Below are 25,034 nucleotides of genomic sequence, written 5' to 3' on the forward strand. Positions count from 1 at the left end.
AGGCAGAGAGCTGCTCTGTGGCCACCACTGCCAATAGCATTGACATACTTTTGTGTTTCTTCTGTGGACAGGAAAGTAGGCAATCAAGACTATAAAAATGTTTCTGGATTCCTCCTCTGGGCCACTGTTTTTAATGGAACCTTCCTGAGCACATCTTTGCCACTTTTGATCTCTAAGTCCCTTGGGAATCAGTGTTGGGTTAGCGTTCTTTTACCATTTAAATTTTTAACAATAGATGAAAGTTTAAAGCTGATGGTGATGATAGTGATGGAGATGAGGATGATGATCTAACATTTGTTGAGCATTTACTTTGTGCAAGGCTCTGTGCTAAATGCTTTATGTGGATTATTATATTTTATCCTCATAGCACCTCTGTATAGAGGTAACTTGGCCAAGGGCACACAACATATAAATGGTGGATCTGGGATTCAAATTCAGGCACTGTGATTCCAGAGCCTGTGCTCTTAAACCCTATGCCTTATTCCAGATGGAGGTTGATTCTAGTTTTTACTGAAAACTAGAATCATGTGCATCTATGTCTTCACAGCCCTCTTCCTGCCCCACTTCTCCCTTTTCTTTCTTTCTTTTTTTTTTTTTTTTTTTTTGAGACAAAGTCTCACTCTGTCGCCCAGACTGGAGTGCAGTGGCGCAATCTCGGCTCACTGCAACCTCCACCTCCCGGGTTCAAGCGCTTCTCCTGCCTCAGCCTCCCAAGTAGCTAGGATTGCAGGCACCTGCCACCACACCCAGCTAATTCTTGTATTTTTAGTAGAGATGGGGTTTCACCGTGTTGCCCAGGCTGGTCTCGAACTCCTGACCTCAGATGATCCACCCACCTCGGCCTCCCAAAGTGCTGGGATTATAGGCATGAGCTACTGCGCCTGGCCCTCTTCTCCCTTTTCATACCATATCACATTAGTATTCAAGGTAACACCCCAAATACCCTAATGATTATGAACTAAAAGGAAGATGAAGGATTTTAGGAAAAATGTCTGTTCACCCAAAGGATTAAGATGTTGGGAAATGTGTAACCTGTTTAGCAGAGTATTAAAGTTCAGGAGAAGTTCTGTGATTTTCAGTAGTAACTCAGAAAGCCCAGAGAACATAAATAGTTTATGCATATTATGGTTTATGACAAAACATTTAAAATAGTTGAGGTGGTGCCATCCTACCCTATTTTCTGAAATTTTGAAGTATAGGCATATTAGTGCTGTTTGCCTTGGATTCTGTGACCGCTTTTTACAGCATTTGAGAACACTTGGGCTTATACAGTAAAAATGATTACACCACGTCGGTGATGATTTTTTTTTAATTGTGAAAGAGAGGAGTAACCATTTCTCTGAAACAGTGCACATACACAGAAGAGCATGGATGTGGATGTCATCAGGAGCAATAAATATCATTCCAAAATTTGCCATGATTTACATACCTATAGATGTGTTTAATTCTTAGCAAGTTAAGTGTTTGAGATACTGAATTTTCTCCGTATTTTCACCACCTAACTTTAAAAAATAAAAATGCCTGCATATCTTGGATACTCAGTAAATGTTAATTTCCTCCCCTTCCTCTCAACCTCTCAGCAAACTGGAGGTTTTTTGGGAAGGGAGGGTTGAGGAAGGGAAAGTTGTGAACGTCAGTTGGAAGTTGATCCAAGAGAGGCATTACTTTTTGGAACACATTTGATCTTTCCAGAATAAAAATACTCTAAAGGACCAGCCAGGTTTTGTCCTCAAGCTGAGGTCGAGGTGAGGGGAAACTGAGTGGAAAGATGGTAGAAATGCTTCATTGACAGACCAGGGCATTCAGTCTCTATCCAAGAAGGGAAGGAGGGATATCATAGAGATTTTTTTTTTAACATCGTGTATTTTACATTATTTATTTATTTATTTTTGAGAAGGAGTTTCACTCTGTCACCCAGGCTGGAGTGCAGTGGCGCAATCTCGGCTCACTGCAACCTCCGCCTCCCGGGTTCAAGTGATTCTCCTGCCTCAGCCTCCCAAGTAGCTGGGATTATAGGTGCCTGCCACCACGCCCAGCTAATTTTTGTATTTTTAATAGATACAGGGTTTCACCATGTTGGCCAGGCTTGTCTCAAACTCCAGACCTCAGGTGATCTGCCTGCATCGGCCTCCCAAAGTGCTGGGATTACAGGCCTGAGCCACCGCTCCCGGCCAGCATTTTACATTTTAAAACCTTTTTATTTTGAAAAATTTCAAATATATACAAAAATAGAATAAGTCTCAACAATTGCCAATTTATGGTGAATCTTGTTTTATCACTTTCTGTCATCCACTGGATTGTTTTGAAGGAACCCCAGACATTTAATTTAATTTCATCCATACATATTCCAGTATGTACCTCTAAAAGTTAAGAACCATCAGAAGATCTCAAGCAGGAAACTGATGATTAGGTCATTTTATTTTATTTTATTTTATTTTATTTTTTGTATTTTTAGTAGAGACGGGGTTTCACAGTGTTAGCCAGGATGGTCTCGATCTCCTGACCTTGTGATCCGCCCATCTCGGCCTCCCAAAGTGCTGGGATTACAGGTGTGAGCCACTGCGCCTGGCGATTAGGTCATTTAGGAAGGCTACTCTGAAAATGGTGTGAAGGTTGCATTGCTGGGGAAAGTACTCAAGAATAAAATATACGTGATATTTGTGGTTATTTATTCAAAAAATGGTAGGTATATAGTGGACAAATTATCTTGTCTTTAAGGCCTTTACAGCCTAGTGCAAAGTTTCTCAATCTCAGTACAATCAGTGTTTGGGCTGGAATACCCTTTGTAGTTGGGGGGCTGCCTGTGTGTTACAGGATGTTAAGCAACATCCCTGGTCTCTACCCACTACATGCTGGTAGCAACACCCTCCCACCACCAGCCCAGTTGTAACCATTCAAAATGTCTCTAGACGTTTCCAAATGTCCCCTGGAATAAAAATCACCCCCACGTGAGACACACTGGTCTAATGGCAGGATACAGATAAGTGAACAAGTAATTGCAATGAATATCATAAATATTGAAAGAATCCAGAAAAAGGGTTCAGTTACAGTGACGTTAAGTTAGTAAAAACTCTGTCTTAAATGGGGCCTGCACAAAGACCTCCTGAGTCTCCAGGAGGAAGCTTCCTCTCCCCATTCTTCTCTTTGCCAAATGCCAATAGATGTGGGTACCAGTTGGACGTCTTGTTTCACTGTGGGCCCACTCCGTCCTATGGTGCCTAGTACCAAATTGAGCACTAAAGGCCAAAAGCTGTGGTCAGTTACTCATGCATAACCCCAGAAATATCCCGTTTATGAAAACCATGCTGAACAATCTGAAGAGGGGAATTTTGGTTCTAGAGGTAGACCAAAATTTGCTCAGCGTATATGAAAAGATTTAATTCAGAACATTGATTATAGTTTGTCCTTTCTGTAAAGAAATCTTTATTGTTACAGTTCTCTTTACAGCAATAGCTAAGATTCCTTTCTTATAATCTTAATCTTATCCTTAAACCAAAAGTAAATATTGTTACGTCCACTCTTTTCCTCTCAGCATGCCAACTCAATGATAGGGTTCCGGTGGAGATCAAGCCATTTTAGTTATACTCAGGGGTTCTTAGGGATTCGGGAAGAGAAAAGTTCGAGGATAGAATTCTTTAACCTCAGTTCTGCAGCCTCTGCTTGTTATTGCTTGTGCTCAGAAATCACGAAGAGACTTCACCCAGGGGAAATGAACAACAACTGTTTTGTTTAGCTCTGTGAGAAGGCTCCTATTTGGGGTGGGGGTAAAGGATTAGATCATAACAGAAATCCATTAAGAATTTTAAAACAATGCCATCCATCACACAGGCCTTACTATAAAACTTAAACTCTTACATGGGAGGTCTCCTTAGGAGAGAGTCATAATTTTTCAACCGCTTGGGGATTCTGAGTGAGAAAGTTTAACCATGGGTGGTTGATTGGATGGAATTATTCCCAGAAGTGTGTATATTTCTTACATGATGCATCTTGTAGCAACCTTTAAATGCCTTTGAACTTAGTTCAGGGAATCAAATACTACGTCTTGAAAGGAGAAGTTTGTGGCTAGATACTCTTCCTTCATAGAGTTCTTGGGAGTTTAAAAGGAGACAATATAAGTGAAGGCCGAAGGCTTTTTGTCTATTGCAAAACACCATACAAATGTACAAATGTAAGGCATCATTGTTGTTATTGGTGCCAATCAGGCTGATGGGACCCAGCTCCCAGGGTAGTGCATTCTGTAGTTAGCATAATTAGTGTGTGTTCTGCATACTGAATTAGATTTTCTTAAAAACATACAATCATTTTTATTTTCTTAGTAATTGTATTTAAGTATACTTTTGCATATATCCTCATTCCAGGGCCCCTATGTTGCACAACTCCAGGGGGCACCATTCAATTGTGGTGGCTCTGATTCATCTGGTAGCATTCCTTCCCCTAGAGCCAGACATTGATAACTCATGTGGCCAGAATGTTGACCCACCCATCGGAGATGGTTAATCCTGAGAATTTACAATTCTGTTTTCTTTTACCCTGTCTAGCTTCTTTATTTTTATAGACATCAATTCAGATGCTGCTTGTTTGGGTCATATTTTCCCAAGTTCTTTTTGCTTCCCTGTGAATTGAGACATAAGGTGTGTGTTCCTTCTGTGGTGAATGAAAATGGAGATGAAAAGAGAGGTGCTAAACATGTATCACTTTTAAACTCCAAAGAGTAGGGTCAAGGTCTGTAGCAGGACTCAGCACACTTTTTCTGTAAGGGACCAGATAGTGATTATTTTTTATTTGTGGCTCATACAATCCCTGTCTCAACAACTCAACGCTGCTGTTACAGCATGAAAGCAGCCATAGACAGTATGTAAATGAGCATAGCTGCATCCATATAAAACTTCATTTATGGAGTCAATTTGAATTTCATATAATTTTCACATCATGAAATATCCTTTTTTGATTTTTAAAAAATCATTTCAAAATATAAAATTCATTCTTAGCTCATGGGCCATACAAAAATAGGTGGTGGACCATAATATCTCAACCGCTGGTCTCAGCCTCACTGCTGACGATAATGAGTAGCTGTGCACAAATAGTTACTTCATCAGTGCTTCCCCAGCTAGGGACAGAGCTACACTCACCAGTCATTTAGCCTTCTAGGCAGAACTCTGGAATTCTGATTCAACTTCTGCCCTGATGCTTTCCAGCTGTGACCTTGGGCTCTAGTCACACGATATCAGAGTCTCAGGCTGCTCATTTCCAAAACTGTGATACAAAATTTTTTTCTGCCTTCTTCATGGCACTGGTGCAAACTGCGTATGAACATCTTCATAGTCTGATTGCTGGTTTCCTCTGTGGCCTCCATTTGCAAAAAGTACATTAACATTTTAATCATCCTTCACCAAACATTTCTGGAAGACCTATTCTATGCCAGTCTGAGCCCTTGGGGATATACAGATGACTGAGAACTAGACCTTGCCCTCACAGCAAAAAAAAAAAAAAAAAAGAGAGCAAAAGAAAGAGAAAAAGAGAGAGAGAACTAGGAGGTATTGTGGTCCAAGTGTAACAGAGGAGGGATGGAATGAGCAAGGGTGGGAGAGGCTAGCTCTGCTGGGATGGAGATGGAGCAGTGGGAGACTCAGCAAAGGTCCCCCAGAGAAAATGCCAACAAAGCAGGTCTGGGGAGGAGGGTGTCTTGGGATGGCTTGCAAAGCATGATGACACAGAGCAGCATAGAGAATTTGGGAAGCTTAAATTACTAAGTATGGGGAGCCCACCATGGGTGAAGGACTCCATCAGGAAAGGAGGCTGGAGAGAGAGGATAGAGAAGGGAGGGAGAACTTTGTGTGCCTTGTTAAAGAGTGTGGATTTTTTTCCCTATAAAGGAAGGAGAGTCATCAAGGGGTTTAGTCAGGGTTATAACATGATCAGCTCTGGGCTCTAGAATATTCACTCTGGGGGCAAATGTGGAGGAGGAAATAATTGGGGGGAGGGTAGTGGTGGAGATAAGGGGGCCTCTGTGATAATCCTGATGAGCAATGAAGGGGAGTTAAACTATAGGATAATAGCACTAAGGATAGGAGAACAAAGATACTTTTACAAAATGTGTATATTAAATTAAAATAATATTTTGAAGGCTGGGCGCAGTGGCTCACGCCTATAATCCCTCGGCCTTTGGGAGGTCGAGGCAGATGGATGGATTGCTTGAGCCCATGAGTTAGAGACCAGCCAGGGCAACGTGGTGAAATCCTGTCTTTACAAGAAATATAAAAATTAGCTGGTGTGGTGGCACATGCTTGTAGTTCCAGCTACTTGGGAGGCTAAAATGGAAGGATTGCCTGGGAGGCGGAGGCTGCGGTGAGCTGAGGGCGCCACTGCCCTCCAGCCTGAGCAACAAAGTGAGACTCTCAAAAAAAAAAAAAAAAATTTTGAAAGCAGAATAATATTAGACTACACTGGAAAAGCATGGTACTTAAAGGTATTGAATTTTTTTGTAAGTAAATAAAAAGATATACACAAACACACACACAAATTGTCGGATCCAAATTCCCTAAGTTTAGGTGTTTGCCTTCAAATTTTCTTCAAATTTTCTTCAAATTGGAGAGCCTATGCAACTGATTGTCAACAAAATGCAATGCTTAAAATTTCTGGGTTAACTCATTATAGTTTTGATATCTAAAGAGGATCATTGACAGAGCTTTCTCAAAGTATTTATTAACAAATGGAAAAGTGTCAGTTTCTGCTGAGACTTTGATGACCCTTTGCTTAAATCTTGGTTCTCCATAGAATACATTGTGATTTATGTTTTTGTTTCAGAAAAAGGTCCAAGCATGAAGGAACCAAATCCAATTTCTCCACGTAAGTCTTTATGCAACTATTTCGAAATAAAACCTCCTGGGCTTTCCTAAGAATGAGTTGGTTAGTGAACATTTGCCAAAGTTTGAGTTTTGATAAGGAGACTTCTGCTCTCATTCTCCCTTCCCCCTTCCCCTTTCCCCTTTTTGCTCGTATTTTTTCCTTTCCTCTGTCCTTTGTTTATCCCTGCTTTCTTTTTCCCTTTCACCTTTACCACTTTAAAATATTAATTTGTTGATCCATTGGCATGTATGGCTTGAATGGGAAGGTAGTAACTTATTTAGAGAGATAAGTTAATGACTTGCATGCTTATGTCTGTTCTAACCTGCAAGAATTCACATACAGCCATGGAAGTGGTTTGCTTTAAGTCTTATCAACAATATTTATCTGCTCAGAGGCGTAATGCTAAGGGAACTCATTGCTATACTTTCAAGACAATCCGTAGTGCAAGGGCTGGGGGCCCCAGGAAGAGCATGTAAGAATGAAAGAGAAAGCAACACCAATTGCTACAGAATAAGGACTTGGAAATTGTCTAGGCCAATTTCATTATTTTATGCAGAAGAAAATGCTGACCCAGAAATATTCCTGCCTCATTGGCATTGAGGCAGGACTTCAACCTGGACTTCCCAGCTGTCCACCCAGAGCTCTTCTAGATATGTCTTGTGAGGAGAATTTGTGAATCTGTGCTTTTTTTCCTTTCCTAAGATTCCCAGGATTAGTCTCCATGGCTGATTCACTACATTTAACAATCAGTCTGGAAAGTTCCTTTCACAAAGCACTTCATAAACCATTGTCTTAAGTGGATTATTATTTTTTTAATTATGGAACAATATGAACTCAAAGAGAGGCACATATGGACACATATCTATCTTTGGAGATTTAGAATAGTTTCATTAAAAACTTGTAATCATGTTCAATTTTTGCATCTGTGGGTATAAAAAGGCAAATCATCTTCTAATATCAGTTATAAGGACTAGATTAAATAGGTTGATGGCTCGGTTCAACTTCACCTCCAGGGAGCTCTTCCCACCTCTTCCTCCGTCTAGTGGATCTTCATCCATTTTATAAACTCAGGTGTTGACCCCCTGACTTCAGCAGGTGACTAAAGCTCTCCGCATTTTTCAGAAGTTAAATGAACACACCAAAGAGCACAGGTCTAGAAGAGTGGGGACCAGAACTTGGGAGTTTGGATCCTTCCAGAATCGTTCCACCACAGCATACTTTCCCAGAGCCTTTGGAGTGCTGGACTGCCCAAAGGTCACAGGAGTGTATGGCAGTCTTCAATGTAAAAAAAATAGCTTTCTTTACACTGAAGTGAGTTGAAAGGCAGGGATTTAATTTATATAGAGATCACTGGAGTTGCTTCTGACTGGAGCAGAAAGTAGAAATAATATGATAATAGTGGGGAGATCCTGTATTTCCCACTTATATTCAAAACCCAGAGACCTTAGAAATTGTATTCTACCTAAAACTCCTCTCCCTTGGAAACCAATTTTAACTTTTTATAAGTGACTCAAAGAAGGTAGTTCTCTTAAATGAAAGGAAATGTTCTATTTCTGGGGCCTGGAATTAATTTCAAATATAAAAACCTTTGCCAAATGGAGAAACAATTGGTTCTATTTATATGTTTTGCTGACCATAAAACTGACATCACTCCCCACTGGGAAGTATTTCCGTTCCCCTTATAGAAAGATCATGGTTGGAAAAGTGTTAAAAAGTAGGTTGTTTTAAATGATACAATATGAAGCTGTTAAGATTAAGAGTTTAATATGAGGAGATCGGTGAAATGTTATAATCCATGGGAATAGTTTATTTTTATTCTATATTCTCCTTTCTTTCTGTTATCTTTCATACTTGTAAATGTTCACAAAAATATGTGTATAAAGTATTCTAAGGTATGTGTTTTCTGTGCAGTGTGTCATTTTTGGAGGTGTTCAGTGAATAAACAGCAATAAGCCAGATTTTGATCATGGAAGTTCACTTTATTTTCCAAAGCATCTTAACCTGTGAATTTTCAAGCTACCCTCCATTCAAGTAGTAGGTCCTCAGAGTGAGACAATGAGATGACAGACAAGATTTTACAGAGTTTGCAAATCTGATTTTTTAGTTAGTTCGTTGATGAAAATAAATTGCAAACTGAGAATACTTTGGAAACCTGATAATTTCATTTATCCTTTGAAAAAAATTTGCAAGTTACAAAATACAGTGTATTTTATTGGAATCTTCATTGCATTCTCGGATTTTATTAGTGCTCAACCTTTATGACAGTGCTTGTGAAACAAATATAAAATTGCAATGTATGATGCAGACTAACCAAAAAGTTGTGTGTATCGGTTTCTCTCCTTTATAGCAATTTTCCATGGTCTGGACACCCTAACCGTGATGGGCATTGCGTTTGCAGCCTTTGTGATCGGAGCACTCCTGACGGGGGCCTTGTGGTACATCTATTCTCACACAGGTTAGTGTGACTGTTGAGTATGAGTTGGTGAACAGCTTGTGTTCCTGCCACACAATAGACACTCAGTGTTTTGTTGGATGAAATAACGAATGAAAGAGAAAGTTCATTCCTACTATTTTTACATTTACATATTTGGTATAAATTGGGTTTTACAAAAGTATAATTTGCCATAAACAGTGGAAAGAAAAGGAATGTTTAAACTGTTTGTGCTAATTGCGATTGTGATGTTGGTGAAATTTAGCTGCTAATAAAGCTACTTTGTTGTTAGAGTTTAAAGTTAATGCAGACAACGTACAGAAATACAAACCATTCCGTCAAAACCAAAGACTTAAGGATAGGCATATACATGAGAGGAAGTGAAAAAGAAAGCCAGGATTTTATTACCACACCTGCCAAGGTATTGAGCACTGTCCATCAGAGTCCTTAATCAATGACTTAAACCAGATTTTCTCAACCTTTTTTTAACCCGTGCTATGTCTTCTTTGATAAAACATAAAATTTTCATGTTTTTCTATAAAGTTAAATTTTCTAAATAGATTTCCATGAACTGAAAAAAAAAAGTGATGAAACAGAGCACTTCATTTTCAAGCTATTATCCCTCAATCTTCAAAATTCAGATGTGCTCCTCCCTACCAATCCCAAGGTTGAAACTTACTAGCCTGATGAGAGAACCTGTTCTGACCCCAATACAGAATGCAGGCCAGCAAAGGGAGTCTTTAATGCAATGGAGAAAGAACAAATGGATTGCCCTGCTATTGATTCTTTCTTAGTTTCCTTACAACTATGGGCAGGAGTGACATGCATTTTGTGGCATTCTGGAGAACTAGAATGTATAAAATCGGTCTTGTTCTTGTTTGTTCTTGGATCCTTGTAGTTTTACACTGTGAACCTAGGTAAACTGTGCCAGATTGATCCGTCAGAGGCAAGTGGCAGGCCCAGCTTCTCTGTTTAGAATTTCACTAATTGTCCATTAAACCAATGAATGCCATGATCTTTGGCTTCCCCTTGGGCCAAGCTGAAAGGATGGCTGATTTAAAGAGGAAGGAAGTACTGAAGGATATTTTGGAGAGTCATATCTTTACCCTCTTGATTGCTAGACAAAACGTCAAGCTGTTGAGAATAAAAGCATGACACAGTGATCCTCTGATAGTTAAAAGCGTCAGATTCAAATCAGAATTTTCACTTTAAATACTACATCTCCTGCCTGAGGTATTTTAGATTATGCCAGAAGGAGAGGAATGGACTCTTTCATGCCTAGCATGGGACATTCACCCAAAAGGCAACCTCTTGGCAAAAATGTAGAAGACTTGAATAGAGAGACTTTGAGTCCTCAAATGCTTGTTCCTAGTCAGGATACTTTGAGTGAGGTATGTTTACGTGAAAGATTAAAAAATGACTTCTCATAATCCTAGCATTTTGGGAGGCAGGGGCGGGAGGATCGCTTGAGCCCAGGAGTTCAAGACCAGCCTGGGCAACATAGTGAAACCATGTCTCTACAAAAAAACACAAAAACTAGCATGGCGTGGTGGTGTGCATCTCTTGTCCCAGCTGGCTGAGGTGGGGATCGCTTGAACCTGGGAGGTTGAGGCTGAAGTGAGCTGTGATGGTGCCACTGCACTCCAGCCTGGGCGACAGAGAGAGAAGTTGTCTCAAAATAAATAAGACTCCAGTGTCATGATTCTGAGTATTATATAACCATCTGTGAATCAGTTTAGGAGGATTCTCCCTCATAAACAGTTTATAAAAGGACCAGAAAGACAGAATTTAGCAGAGCAGCATTTTAAAGTAAGTAATTTTGTCGCAGGAATACTGACATGTTCAGATCTCAAGCTAACAGTTCTTTGCAACTTTTCCAACCTCCTGCTTGGCTGAGAGGTTCTAGGGCTGTTGGCAGCCTGTGTTGGCTGTTGGGAATGAGTTTGAAAGTCCTCCAAGAAGACTGGGTCACCCACAGATGTTTACCATGTGCCTGCTCAGCCACTGACTGGCCTTGGTCACGCAGCTGCACTCTCATAGCTAATCTTGGGCCAGGAAGCCAGGTCCAGGCAGAATATAGGGCAACCAGATAATACTCACTACTGGAACATGCCCCACTGAAATCCCCCCAATAATCCAGACTGTTACCCACAGCCAAGCACACAAACCTGATAAAAAGCAAAACTTGGTGGTATGGCATGTATTCATCCTCATTGAATTTGGAAGTCTGTTGTTACTGATCCTTTTTCCCCCAAGCCAGAGACTTCAGGAGGGCCTTTCAAGTACTGTTAATGTAGAAATAGGTTTGTAAGTAAATTTAAGAAAAATGAAACCAAAGACCTCCCTCCTGTGATGCTTTCCAGCAAAATGAATTACACTGATTCAGAAGGTAAAAGGTTTATAGACACTGTCATTTGGGCTTAAAATCCATTGGCATGACTTATGAGACAGCTTCAAAATTACTTTTCATTAAAAACTGTAGCCTCTGGTTCATTTTATAGATTGCTCTTGAGGAATACCAGCATCATACAAGCACGAAGAAGACTCACTTCAGGACCACATGATAGTTCTTTTCCAGAACCCCTTCAGTTTGTTACCTGGGTCAGCTAGCAGCAATTTAGATTAATAAGGAAGATTGTAATGCAGTGGGCAATGGGGAGAGCCAGGATACAAATACTGGCTCAGTCCGTTCAATTTCAACAGTAATTGAAGCTGTGGAACTCACAGATCGTATATGCTGTATTTGGGGGTTCAGATAGCATCTGCCTCTGTGTGAAAAACAATCCTTAATTTGAATAACTTTCCCTTTGTTTACGCTTTCCATTCCATGTGCAGCACGGAGCACAAAACCAAGTCACAAATTTGGATTGTGGATATCTACTTACATACCTGGAATGTGTGTTACTCTACAAAGACTGGGTTCCCACTTTATCATATGACAACTCTGGGCACAATAAGAGATATTCCCTTAAGGCTGGATTAATTCTGTTTGGAAAACTCCATTCCTAAAACTTACATTCTCTCCTAAGATGCTGTAGAGAGGAGGGGTGCTTGGGGGCTGAAATGGTGCTGGAACCATAGAATGTTCATGCTCCTAGGAACCCTACCTAGTTCAGGGGTCCCTAACTTCTAGTCCATGAAGGTCCCTAAAGTCACATGCAAAATCTTATCTGTTTTTTTCTTGAAGGGAGGAACAAATGCTTTTATTTTTATTTTCTAGTAAAACTTTTTAGCTTCATCAAAGTAGTACATGCAAATAGTTTAAAGGTTGAAATAATCCTACAAGACTCGTTATGAAAAAAAAATCACACCCCTACTGTCCTTACCTTCTTTTCTCACTCCCCAGAGCATTATTTTTGGCGCTTAGCTCATCCTTTTGGATGTTAATCCATACTTCTAAATAACCTGAGTATATTGCTGCTTTTTGACTTCGCAGGTTTACACCTTTGCTCTAGACCTCCTGTTATGGAAAACATCCCCTTCCGCCACCATCCTCTTAATAGAAATATACTGACATTTTGGTTAGAGCAGCATTTACTGTTTACATTATTATGACTACCTAAATGCTAATCACAGTTAACTCATGTAGTATAATATCCTGCATGACTTTTAATTTTCCCTAGAATTAATTATTATCTTTCCCCACCCTACCCCATTAGCTTAATTTTCTTTTCTTTTTTTTCTTTTTTTTTTTTTGAGACGAAGTCTCGCTCTGTCACCCGGGCTGGAGTGCAATGGCGCAATCTTGGCTCACTGCAAGCTCCGCCTCTCAGGTTCCTGCCATTCTCCTGCCTCAGTCATCAGCTTAATTTTCTATGTATTTATCATTAATTCTTCTGCTGACCCTGCCAGCTGTCTCAATCTCCTTTTAATACATTGAGACATATGGAATGTTCTACTGATTCCTTTTCTTCAGCTCTTCCCTGGAGCCTCTGACCTGCTCCTGTCTGAACCAGTTCCCTCCATTTCTGGACACTGCTGTCTTCCTATGATCTTCTTCGCTACCATTCTGTGCATTCCCTTCACTTCTCTTTTGAGTTGTGGATGTCCTGTGTCATGTATCTCCTGCCTTTCTTCTTCCTGGTTTAAAGCGTACAGAGGACGCAAATGTTTTTCACACCTTGCATGTCTGAAAATATCCTCATTTAACAGAAACACCTGGTAGACAGTTTGGCAAGGTATAGAATGTTAGATTATAGACACTTTTTCCTTCGGACTTTTGAAAGCCCTCCTCATTGTCTTCTAGCTCTGAGGATTGCTGTTGAGAAGTTCAGAGCTGTGCAGATTCCTGATCCCTTTTGTATATAACCTGTTTTTTCTTTCTGGAAGAAATTTTACAATGATATCTCTTGAGTTAGGTGTATGTTTATACATTATGCTGGTCACTAATTGGGCCCTTTCAGTTTAGAAACTCATATCTTTCAGTACTGAGATTTTTAAGAATGATTTATTTTTTTCTCACCCCCTTTTTTCTGTTTTCTCTCATTTTAGAAATCATTTTATTTGAAAGTTGAACCTCTTGTCCTTTAATTTTCCTTTCTTTCCTGTTTTCCATCTGTCTGCTTTCTTTATTTTCTGGGAGATTGTCTCATCTTTATCTTTCAGTTTTCTACTGAGTTTTTAATACTGGCTTCAAATTTTTTAATTCCAATAACTTTTTTAATTCTAATAACTTTTTTCCTGTGAATTTCTTTTCTTTTAAAAAAAGTTCTATTCTTGTTTCATGGGTGCAGTATCATCTGAGAATATTAATATAGGATTATTTAAGAATGAGGAAAAAAAGAATGAGGAAATTCTAAGCTGTGGGTGGGATGTATTGATTGTGAACTTCTTTAAGATGATCTGACTGGGCCATTTTATTGATGAATTCCTGATACCTCATCATTGGATCTTTCCTCTTTAGCTCTTCAGGCTTCCATAAAATATGTTTTTTTGCCTCCTGCTTGAAAGGTATAGGACTGGCTGTTGAAAGACCTTTATAATGGGCACTGATTAAAATAAACTGACATGGCAACAAATTATATTTGGCAAATAGACACCGGAAAGCAAATATCCAGACTTCCCGGCCAGGGTATAATCCTGGCACTTTTCCCGAATGCAAATAGTGAAGCGCATGGCAAATTCTGCAGGAGACAAATTTGTTACAAAGTAGGACTGGAACCCTACTTTCTTGATTCAGAGTTTCACTGTTGCTAGATGAGGCAAGGCCATCTGGCTTTATCTCCTTTTAGGCTGAGCAAAAGAAGCCCAGGTGAGCCAAAATACGTATTAATATATGTTTGCTGAATCCCCCCTTTTGAATGTGGTACTCTTGCCCTCAAATGTGCCTGGTGTTGATCATTTCTGGAACCTTCAGTTTCCTCCTCTTAAGAGAGTAAACTTCCCATCTTCTTCCTGGATTAGGAAGGGCAGATCTCAGCCCAGTGGAGTGAGGGAGGAAATTTAGAGAACTATTCTGCTTCTCATATAGTTCAGCCAACCCCTCTTGCTTATAGCCATATGTTCAAGGGAGGTTTCCAGAGGTGCCTGATGCCACCATTCCCTGAGTTTTTTAAGGGTTCGGTGACATAAATTGCTTGTTTCTCAGTTTTTCCCACTGTTGGCTTAGGTTTCGGCTCTCTTGAGTCTGCCAAGTCAGTTGCTACTCACCCATTTCCTCACCAGCTTCCAATATATTTTATTGCTGTTATCTTTACTTTTGTTATCTTTGTTTTCATGTGTTTATGCCTTTAAAAGTCCATTTACTGTCATTCTGGTAAGATTTGGGAAAGGAATGCAAGTCAATGCCTTTAAATGCACTATCTCTATGCAAAGTCGTACCCTTGCTTTTTTTTTTTTTTTTTTTAAATCAGTTTCTTAAAGGGAGTCCTTGGAAAATTACTAGTCTGCATCAGCATTTCCTTTTCACATAGCGAGAAAACTGAGCCCAGAGAACTGATGTGACAAGCTCAAAGTTACCCAGGCACAGCGGCCAGGACTGAAGGCTTGCTTTCTTGATTCAGAGTTCACTCTTTTCTTCCTGTTCTGTTATTACAAATTCAAAGGTCACGTATCCATAATCTTTTTATCTTCCTTCTGCTTATCAGATAATAAACATTAATTAACATGTGTTTTGGTTTTTCTTTTTGCCTCTGTTTAGTGTCAGCTAAATTTTTTTGGTTTGTTCACTCATGTATTCGTTCTTTCACTCAACTTATTCAACGGATTTTTTAAGCTATTGTTAAATGCCAACGCTATTCTAGGCACTGGTAAAATAGCCATGAGCAACAGAAAGTCCTTGCTGTCGTGGAGTTCCCATATATTCAGAGGAAGAGAATAACCAAACAGACTGATTATAAGCAGATTGGCTCAGGCAGAAACCCAGCTACAGGCACACATGCCAACCTTTAGGAAAGCAATGACCTGATGAACTGTGTCAGAAAAATGGAGAACTGACAAGGGAAGTCTCACTGGAGAAAGAAGAAGTGTTTCTAATCTGAAGAATTAAGTTTTCTATTAACCTTTCATGGAAACTGAGGGGAGGGTGAGAAGAAGGGGGAAGGGTATGAATGGCCAGATGCTCCGGGAGGCACTTTGTTTTTTGAGAGAAAAAGACACACCAATAGACACCAGGAAAGCCGAAGGCATTCATCTTAACCTCTGTGTTTAATGGTTTTATAAAATAACGATATGGGCATTTGAGTGAAAAGAGAGTGGAGCCTGCCTTCTTTACAGTCACATTGGGGTTTCCATCTGTTCCAGCTGCATCTGTCTGATCCCTGGGACTTGGTCTCTTGCCTCCTACCTTATCACACCTTAGTCTGTCTGCTTGCTGTTTCTCTTTTCATCGGGCTACACTTGGGAACCTGGAGAAACCTCAGGCCTCTGAACACATTGGCATCTCCAGAGCTACTTCTAATGAAAACCTCTTACCTGACTTGGGTGGACTTTTGGGTATGCGCTTGACTTTTGCTTTAAGAACACATGGTGTGTTCCATGGAGGGTTGTTGAAAACTGCCTGATGAGTTGGGATGGGCACACCTAATTCAAAACTTCAGCATTTTATTATGCTCTGTGAAACAGTGTTCCTTACACGCTTAGATTTTTTTTCTGCTTACACATCAGAGCAGCCTTAAAGTTGAAAAAGCTTTTATTACGCATTTCTTGTTTTAAGTACGCTCACCCTAATAACCCTGTGAAGTAGTGATTATCTCTGTGTTGACTAAAGGGAAACACAACTGATACACCTACTAAGGTAGCAAGTCTAGCCATTGAACAAACCAGAGCTTCAAGTCCAGTTTCTGACTCAGGGTTGTAGCGATAGCTGTGGAGGACAGCCTTCCTCCTCCACCTGATTTCTCTTTTCCTCTTGCTTTTCTTCTTCTTCTTAGTTATTATCAGATTTTGCATCCTATTCAGGGGCCACAAAGGCAGGGAAGATACCACAGAAAACCAAAGTCCATATACAAACAGGTTGGCCACACTGCAGGAATATAGAAAGAAAGTAGTAGGCAGGACATTGTGAAAAACTTTAATTCTTGATATAGTCTTTTCCCCGTGACTTCTAACAACATCTAACTCACCCCTCCTGGAGAATTTTGCTGCAAAAGAAGAGTCTTTTGTGTGGAGGCTGGGGAGGAATGAAATTTGAAAATGATAAAAAGTGATTGAAGACTTCTCTAAATTAAAGGTAGTATCGTTCACTCTGCTTAAAGAGTGAGCTTGTGAATTAATTACAGTTAGGAGATCAAGAAACTGAGACATTAATTGATACAAAATCGCATCCAACACGTAGATCTAGAAGAAAATATCTTTATTTTCTTTCTAGCATCAAGGAATATTAAATCTAAAGTGTCCCCAGGTATATGGTTTTCAATCCTGTGCTTAAATATCTCCTGAGAAGGAGATTCCATAAATTCCCTCTATAACTAACCAATCCTCATAATCAGCAAGTTCTTTTCTATCTGATCTAAATCCCTAGTCCTGCCATTTAAACTCATTTCCTCATGTTCTGCCCTCCAGGGAGATAAAGAACAGCTGTCTGCTCCTATTTGTAATAATCCTCATGGAGAGTATTTGCAATAGTCTCCTTTGGCCTAAATACCAAGCTTGCCCTCACCTTTCTTTTTAACTCTTCTCTTGTTTCCCCACAGAGTCCTCTCATGCTATTCACATCTTTCTTGAATAGTTTCTTCCCCAGGACCTGCCATGGTGAAAGACTTAGAAATAAGAATACAGTTGTAATATAGACGCCAAAGAGGTAGCAGGAAGTCAGATCTGGACAACTCCATGCCATGCTAAAGAAATAAAACATTCTCCATTAAGAAATGTTTTTTGTATGTTTGTTTTTGCTTCTTTTTTTCTTTTTCCCCCGGTAGAGACAGGGTCTCTCTATGTTGCCCAGGTTGGAGTGCAGAGGCTCTTCACAGGTGAGATCATAGCTCACTGCAGTCTCTAACTCCTGGCCTCAGGAGATCCTCCCCCTTCAGCCTCCTAAGTAGCTGGCACTGTAAGTGACTGCACCTGGCTTTGTTTTTCTATTTCTTGAGGCATCTCTGGCAGTATCTAGGCCCAGCCATAGGCTAACTGTGAGATGGGTGGAATTAATCCTTAGTGTCCTTATCCTCAGTGTACTCTCCTCCTCCAGAGTATGTCAGGCACCAAATTCCTCTCTCCCCTACTCACTCTCCCTCCTCCTCTCAAATCTCTGTTCCCTCAATGTGGTTTGATATTTTAGGAGGAAAGCAGGAAGACTGAGTACATTTCCTCTGCTGGCCAAGTCTGATATTTATTTACAAGCAAGGCGCCCTCCTTGAATTTCTTAGATGTGTTAATTGGGCCTAGTCTGCTTAGCCACGAGGTCCTCCCTGCCCATCTCCTTTAGGAGCAGCCTTGTTATACTTGTCACCCAAGGGATATTTTAGAGAAAGTTGGTGCTCCACGAAATCAGAGACCACTGCAGTGGAGAGCAGACAGCCAAAGACCCATCTCAGAAAACCCAGGGGTCTCTGTTGGCCCATTAAGTAGAAGCATCTGTACATTCAACTTTCTTCCTCATGGTGAATTTTTCTGTAGCATCACTTCCATTTGACAGTGAAAAAACTTTTTCTTAATTCTGTCAAAAGGTAAGAGTTATTTTTAAAACATGGTTATATTGAGAAACCTTGCATCTTACATGTGAAAATAGCCACAGAACTGGAAAGGATGGTCTGAAGAGGGGACTTTCAGTATTTCCCAGCAGATTCTCAGACAGAGACTCACCTTGGCCCATTATTGGATCAAAGTCAATATAATATTAGGTTAACTTGACTTATTCAGCTGGTGAGATGCATCCTGCAGTCTTGAGTGCGGAGGCTTCTTTGTTTTGTTTGGGGTTTTGTTTTGAAGTGTTTTGCATTACCAGAACAAGAGTTCCCAAAACTCGGGAAGTTGAAAGGTCTCTTTAATGGGCACTGATGAAAATAAACTGACATGGCAACAAATTATATTTGGCAAATAGACATCGGAAAGCAGATATTCAGGCTTCCTGGGCAGGGCATAGTCCTGGCACTTTTCCTGAATGTGAATAATCAAGCACAGGGCAGATCCTGGAGGAGCACACTTGCTCCCTATTGCTTGATGAAGCAAGGCCTTCTCTTTTACCTGCTGTTGGGCTGAGCAAACAAAGCCCAGGTGAGCCAAAAAAGAAAAAGATGGAGTTGGCCTCCTGCTTTTCAGATGTATCCTTATTTAAATAGGAAAAAATATTTTAAAAATGTGGTTCATGCATAGCCACATTAGTCCTTCTGATTGATTATGTGAGGATCCAGCTGGGTATGGACCAACATGTGGTTTGTAAGGGAGTCAAATTCTTAAAGCATATCTAGAGTTGTTTGGGTCTCTGGAGGTTGTTTTTGTTTTGACCTCAGAATAGTTAAGAGATTTGATTCCCTTCTAGAAATAAAGCTCCTACTCTGGGGAAAGTGAATTTTTGGCAGAAAGTTATTGCCATGGAGGCTAATTTCCCCAGCCTTAATTATACACACACATGAAGAGTAGAGGGCAGTGCTGGGGAGGGTCCAAAACATAGGTTTCCAAAAAAGTCAAAAGCAGTGTTTCAGCCGGGCGTGGTGGCTCACGCCTGTAATCCCAGCACTATGGAAGGCCAAGGTGGGCCGATCACGAGGTCAGGAGATCGATACCATCCTGGCTAACACAGTGAAATCGTGTCTCTACTAAAAATACAAAAAATTAGCCAGGCATGGTGGCACATGCCTGTAGTCCCAGGTACTCGGGAGGCTGAGACAGGAGAATTGCTTGAACCCGGGGGGTGGAGGTTGCAGTGAGCCAAGATCATGCCACTGCAGTCCAGCCTAGGGGACAGAGCGAGACTCTGTCTCAAAAAAAAAAAAAAAAAAGCAGTGTTTCTCCGCTTCTCAGGAATATTGACCCCAGTCCCCTTCCATCCCGCCAATCCCAGAAGAAAAGATAATTAGAGGAAGTACAACAAGGGCCAAACTTACAACAAGCACATAAATACTTTGAGGTTGATGCAAAAGTGTGTATAGCTGTGTGGTTCATGAAAGGGGTGACAGAAAAAGCTGTAACCAGACCCAGGGACATGAGCCAGTTCTACATTTTGCAGAACCGCTTTTTTCACAGAGGCTTTTGAGGGGCCCCAGAAAGAGAATGGAAGTAATGGGGCCAAGTTCCTGCACTGGAGGGCAGGGCCTTTCCTCGAGTGTTTTGTTTTAATGAAGCAGCTGGAAGGGTTGCTTATCTCCGGCTGATAGATGTGTATTTCAGCATGACAGGAAAGAGGAGGCTCATTCATAAACAGGCCTGGCCCTCTGGGGTTTCCCACATTGAAGGAGGGGATGCTGCTTACAAGAAGTTTATGAAGTTTATGCTCTGACTTTTCAAAGTAAATGCAGTGTTTTTTATTGGAGAGCCCTGATCACTTTTCCCTACCTAGAGCCATTTTTTGAGGGTTGCACTGAGGCTGGTTTTGCCGAAGAGAAGACTAACTCTAGGGCCTTTTGCACTGATAAATGCAAACCATGTGTGTGACTTGAGGTTTCCTTCCTCTCCAAAGCACTGCACATTTGGCACGATGAATGGCTTTAGCTAAAATGCAGTGGGGTGTGTAATGAAAAGTGGGATGCTTAAAGTGTTAGGAGATACTCACACTGCACCCCACAGGGGAGGCCATTCGCTGGCAACTGCAGTCCCCATGTGCAAACAGCTAAACCCCTTCCCCAAAATGTTTTTCCAATAGCAGCTATCCCCCACCCCAGTTTCTCAGGTAACTTATCTGTTTGGCACACAAGGCTCTCTCTACTGTAGCTAGGACAAAGTCTATATTTCACTCCTGTTTTTAACAAGTGCATTCAGAACAAGGCTCCCAAACTTCCAGGGTTCTCTTAACTGCAATTTAAAGGTCACACCCTCCAAATCCTACAGTGTCTTTATGAGAGAAGATGGACAGTGTTTCCTGAATACAGGTGCTGGTCAGTTGCCAGCTCACACAGACGAAGTGGTGGTGATTTCATCAAAGGTTGTGGACCCTGAAATCCAGGGACTTTGTCATCAACTCTCAGAGGTCTTAGCCACTAGAGCTGCCTGTCAGTCAGCTGTCTTCTTTTTCCCATTCATGATGCTTTAAAAATAAAACAACAAATAGCAAAACCTTATTTTAGAAGGTATTCCAGCCCTCTAGGACCTAGTCTAGTTGCTTCTGCCCTGGTTGAGAAAAATATCGGTTAAAATGGCAAATGCGGAATAAATTATCTTTTCAGGAATGCACATACATAATATGCGTCTTTCTCTGACTCTGCCTTTTCTTTATTAACTGCAGGGGAGACAGCAGGAAGGCAGCAAGTCCCCACCTCCCCGCCAGCCTCGGAAAACAGCAGTGCTGCCCACAGCATCGGCAGCACGCAGAGCACGCCTTGCTCCAGCAGCAGCACGGCCTAGCCCAACCCAGCCCAGCCCAGCCCAGCCCAGCTCAGCTACTGCCAAGGGCAGGACCAATGGCTGAGCCTCGTGTCCAGACTCAGAGGGCTGGATTTTGGTTCCCTTGTAAAGACAGTGAATTTCAGTATAAAGATCACCCATTGTATTCACCCCACACCCAGGGCTAGTATAAACATGACCCTGGGCTTCTGTACCACACTAGAATTCATGTGAGAAAGCTAAAATGGTGGTTTTCTCCACCAGCCCCTCACAGGCTTGGGGGTTTTCAATGTGAAACACATGCCAGTTTTTAAAATGCTGCTTTGTCCAGGTGAGAACATCCATAATTTGGGGCCCTGAGTTTTACCCAGACTCAAGGAGTTGGTAAAGGGTTAATAGCCAGATAGTAGAACCAGTGAGGAGATGCGGCCAAAGATTCTTTATATCTGAACCAAGATGTAAAACAAGAAATGCTTTGAGGCTTTCTAAGCGATCCTCCTGTCTAATGTGCACCTTCGTCTGGATGCACACTTCTGACCTTGCTGCCACAACCTGTGGGGTCTGATGTGTCCCTTGATGGGTGCTGCCCTCAGGGACTGCACCCTGACAGGTGTTAAGGCAACATTCCTTTCTTGTGCCCTGGGCCAAAAAAATGCTGATGACCTTATCGGCTTCCTGTTTCTTCCCATACTTGCATACACCACTGCAAAATGTCTTAATGCAAATTTTGTATTTCTTACAGGCCTACAGAAATTGAAGATGACCAAAATCAGGAACCACAGATTTGTGCCCATTCCTAATATTTTGTTCTGACAAATTAATGTATAATTTGAGGTGAAATTCAGTTATAAAGTCAAGGACGAATTTGCACAGTGATATATTTCTATGTGTATGCAAGTACAAGTATATAATATGTCACCTGGCACATTCATTTTCTCAGTGGAAGAAGAGAAAATTTGAAAATGTCCTTATGCTTTTAGAGTTGCAACTTAAGTATATTTGGTAGGGTGAGTGTTTCCACTCAAAATATGTCAACTTAAAAAAAAAAATAGGCCCTTTCATAAAAACCAAACTCTAGCAAGATGCAAATGCATGGCAAATCCTGTCGGTCTCCAGTTGGTTATCTGAATAGTGTCACCAATTCCACCAAGACAGTGCTGAGATTGGAAAAGGGCACTCATTTGGATTGCCTTACTTCTCTTGCCTTAAATATATCCCATATATTTAATATATCAAAAAGGGCTTGAGGTGAATTTCATTAAATGGAATAATATGATGCCACTTTGCAGCTAAAATAAGCTCAGTGATACCTCCTTGTTAAAAAAAAAAAAAAAGAATGCCAGAGGGGAATTATCATGCTAAATTATTTTACTGCTGAAGATAGCTTCATTGCAAATTATTCTTTTTCCAGAATTTCCCCCAAACAACTTAGAATTCCATAAGTAGAACAAGATAGATTCTACCCCCAAAATATTCATAAGCAAATCCCACTGCCCTTAAAATAAGGAAGTTATGCCTGGTTGTCTGTGAATGGAACCTCAGTAGGTAATCCTGATGAAGCTTAAAACCTTAGGGCAGTGTCTACATGGGAAACAAGTATGTGGAAATTGACAATCATTTTTACCAAATCGTTGAGTAATAATCTGACTTACCTGATAGATATACACATTCAATAAGGAACATTTTTTTTTTCAATAAGGAACATTTTAACTAAAACAGATTACTTTAGGGCTGAGATTTCCAGGCTATCTACATTGATCTACTGAAAAATTTCCAGATTTCCATATACAAACGAAGAAGACATGAGTTTAGAGAATTTTTTTCCTTTAATTTTTTTTTAACAGAAGGGTATCAGAGTGGAGGACCTAGATTACGCTACCTGTGTTTGAAAATATTGCGCTTTGCCTAACCTTCGGTGGAATGTATTGTTTCGGCATATTCTATGTATAAAAAAGTTTAAAGATGTCTTCAAAGAAGACTAGAGTCTTTAAGTCACTTATAGCTATATTTTACTACAAAATTTGTGTATAAAGATATATTTAAGTGTTTTAGATAAATTTAAGTTACTCCATATGAAATGTTTAATTTCAGCTACTGTGAATTCTTTCGATCAGTCCTTTGCTTTTTTAAAAAATCTTTTCCATCGTGTTAAAAAGAAAATTAGCTATTAGGAGATATTAAAAGATTGATGTCTTAGAAGGACAGGGTTAAAACCTTCTGTAATATATTTAAATATATATTTTTAAGAGAGATGCTACATTGCCAATGATTTTATAAATAATTTTAAATTAATTTACAAATTTATAGATGCAAACCAAAAGATCTTTTTAAAAGAGAGAGAGAGGAAAAAAATCACCTTTTATTTGTTTGGGTCTCATTGTCAGAATTATTATTCAGATCAAGAAATCTGTGTTGATAAAACCTAATCTCATATTGGAGAGTGAATGTCGTTAAGTATTTCTGAAATGTTTCTAAAAAATGAACATGAAAAAAATAAGGTATTTTCTCCCTAGCTTCTCATTACAGTATTTCTAATTGCTTCACACTTTACAGTTTTAATACAAAGTACAAGCTCTACTTTTATAACGTGTACTACAAGTTTCTTTAAAAGTATTGTTGTATTTCAGCTGAACTCTTGTATCTGCAGTCTTTTGTTATTTCTGCAGGCTACACCCTTAATTTGCAGAGGCCATTTTGTTGTTTGTTTGATGCTGAAGCTGTTGTTAAAATGCCCCAAACTCCAAGGCAGATTGTCTGTATAATACGCTATAGCTTTTCACCATGTGGTGTTTACCAGCTGTTACTCTGTATTTTAAAAAGCCAGAGATTTCTTCTGTCTAAACTGTTTCTATAGCATTTTCTAAACAAAAAAATGGTTTTTTTCCTTGCCTTGTAATAAGATTGTAAATCCATTTCCTGCTTGTGTTCTTAGTGGGCATGATTGTGAGTGTGTGTGGGGTGCTCACACGCGTGCCAGTCTTTTTGTACTGTAACTACCTCATGGTTTGAATGATGATTGTACTGCTGGTTGTGTTAACAGAGCACATTTTGTTGGGTGAGTCCTATGTGATTTTTTTCATGTTTGTTTTATCTGGGGGTTGTTCATGAAACTGACAGATGTTTTTCTAAAAAGGACTATTATCAGTTTCCAAATACAATACTTCTCTCTTCTGGTTTTTCCTGAATGAGCCTGATTTTGTTGCTGGTTTTCATCATCTATGAGGGTAAAAAGAGTACCCTTAAAATCCCTGTGGCCAGTTTGAACACCCCTGTTGTATTCTTTTCTCTGTTCAGTGTGTCAGCTATTTTGTGAAGATGCTTAGATGTATAGTTTTGATAACCACAGTTTTAAATCTTTTATCTGTGCATAATAAAAAGATATATATCAATTATTAATATGTGTCTTGTTATCATTAAATTCTACCCTCAGGCTCATGTAACTTTTTTCACTGTGACTTTCTCCTGAATGGATCGTCTGCTCCGTGTTGATGAGGAAGTGGGAGGAGAAAGGCTAAGAGGTCCAGAGCAGAGGGAAGGGCGGATGGACTAGAAGAAGAGTGCAGCAGGAGCTGTCGCTCTTCTCAGAAAAACATGGCAGGAGACTTGGAAGTGGGTGTCTCACCCTGGAAACCATTCCTGGGCCTTCTGTCAATCTCCCAGAGTCAAAGAAAGAAACATAATATACATTTAAGGTCTACTATTTTCAGCCCCTTCAAATACCCCATTGCTGCTTCCAGCATTCCGTATCTCCATATGGTACCACCGTCTTCCAGTTGTCCAAGCCAGAAACCTGGGAATCTAACTACAGCCTCTTTGGCTCCCCTCTTCCCAAATCAATAAGTCC

The 25,034-nt window shown here is 40.2% G+C and overlaps 1 protein-coding gene across 4 annotated transcripts in view; it reads left to right on the forward strand.

The window, feature by feature from the left end:
• The window catches only part of TGFBR3 (transforming growth factor beta receptor 3), a 202,099-nt gene extending 177,513 nt beyond the window's left edge, over positions 1 to 24,586 (forward strand). For all 4 annotated transcript variants that reach the window (XM_034931010.3, XM_034931015.3, XM_063606912.1 and 1 more), the window contains exons 15-17: positions 6,805 to 6,846; positions 9,194 to 9,301; positions 21,093 to 24,586. In XM_034931010.3, the coding sequence (XP_034786901.1) occupies positions 6,805 to 6,846; positions 9,194 to 9,301; positions 21,093 to 21,211 (269 nt within the window). In that variant the 3' untranslated portion in view covers positions 21,212 to 24,586. The remainder of the gene's footprint in view (positions 1 to 6,804; positions 6,847 to 9,193; positions 9,302 to 21,092) is intronic.
• The last annotated feature ends 448 nt before the right edge of the window (positions 24,587 to 25,034 follow it).

This window comes from Pan paniscus, chromosome 1, assembly GCF_029289425.2.
Source record: "Pan paniscus chromosome 1, NHGRI_mPanPan1-v2.0_pri, whole genome shotgun sequence".
In the NCBI taxonomy this organism is placed as follows: Eukaryota; Metazoa; Chordata; class Mammalia; order Primates; family Hominidae; genus Pan; species Pan paniscus.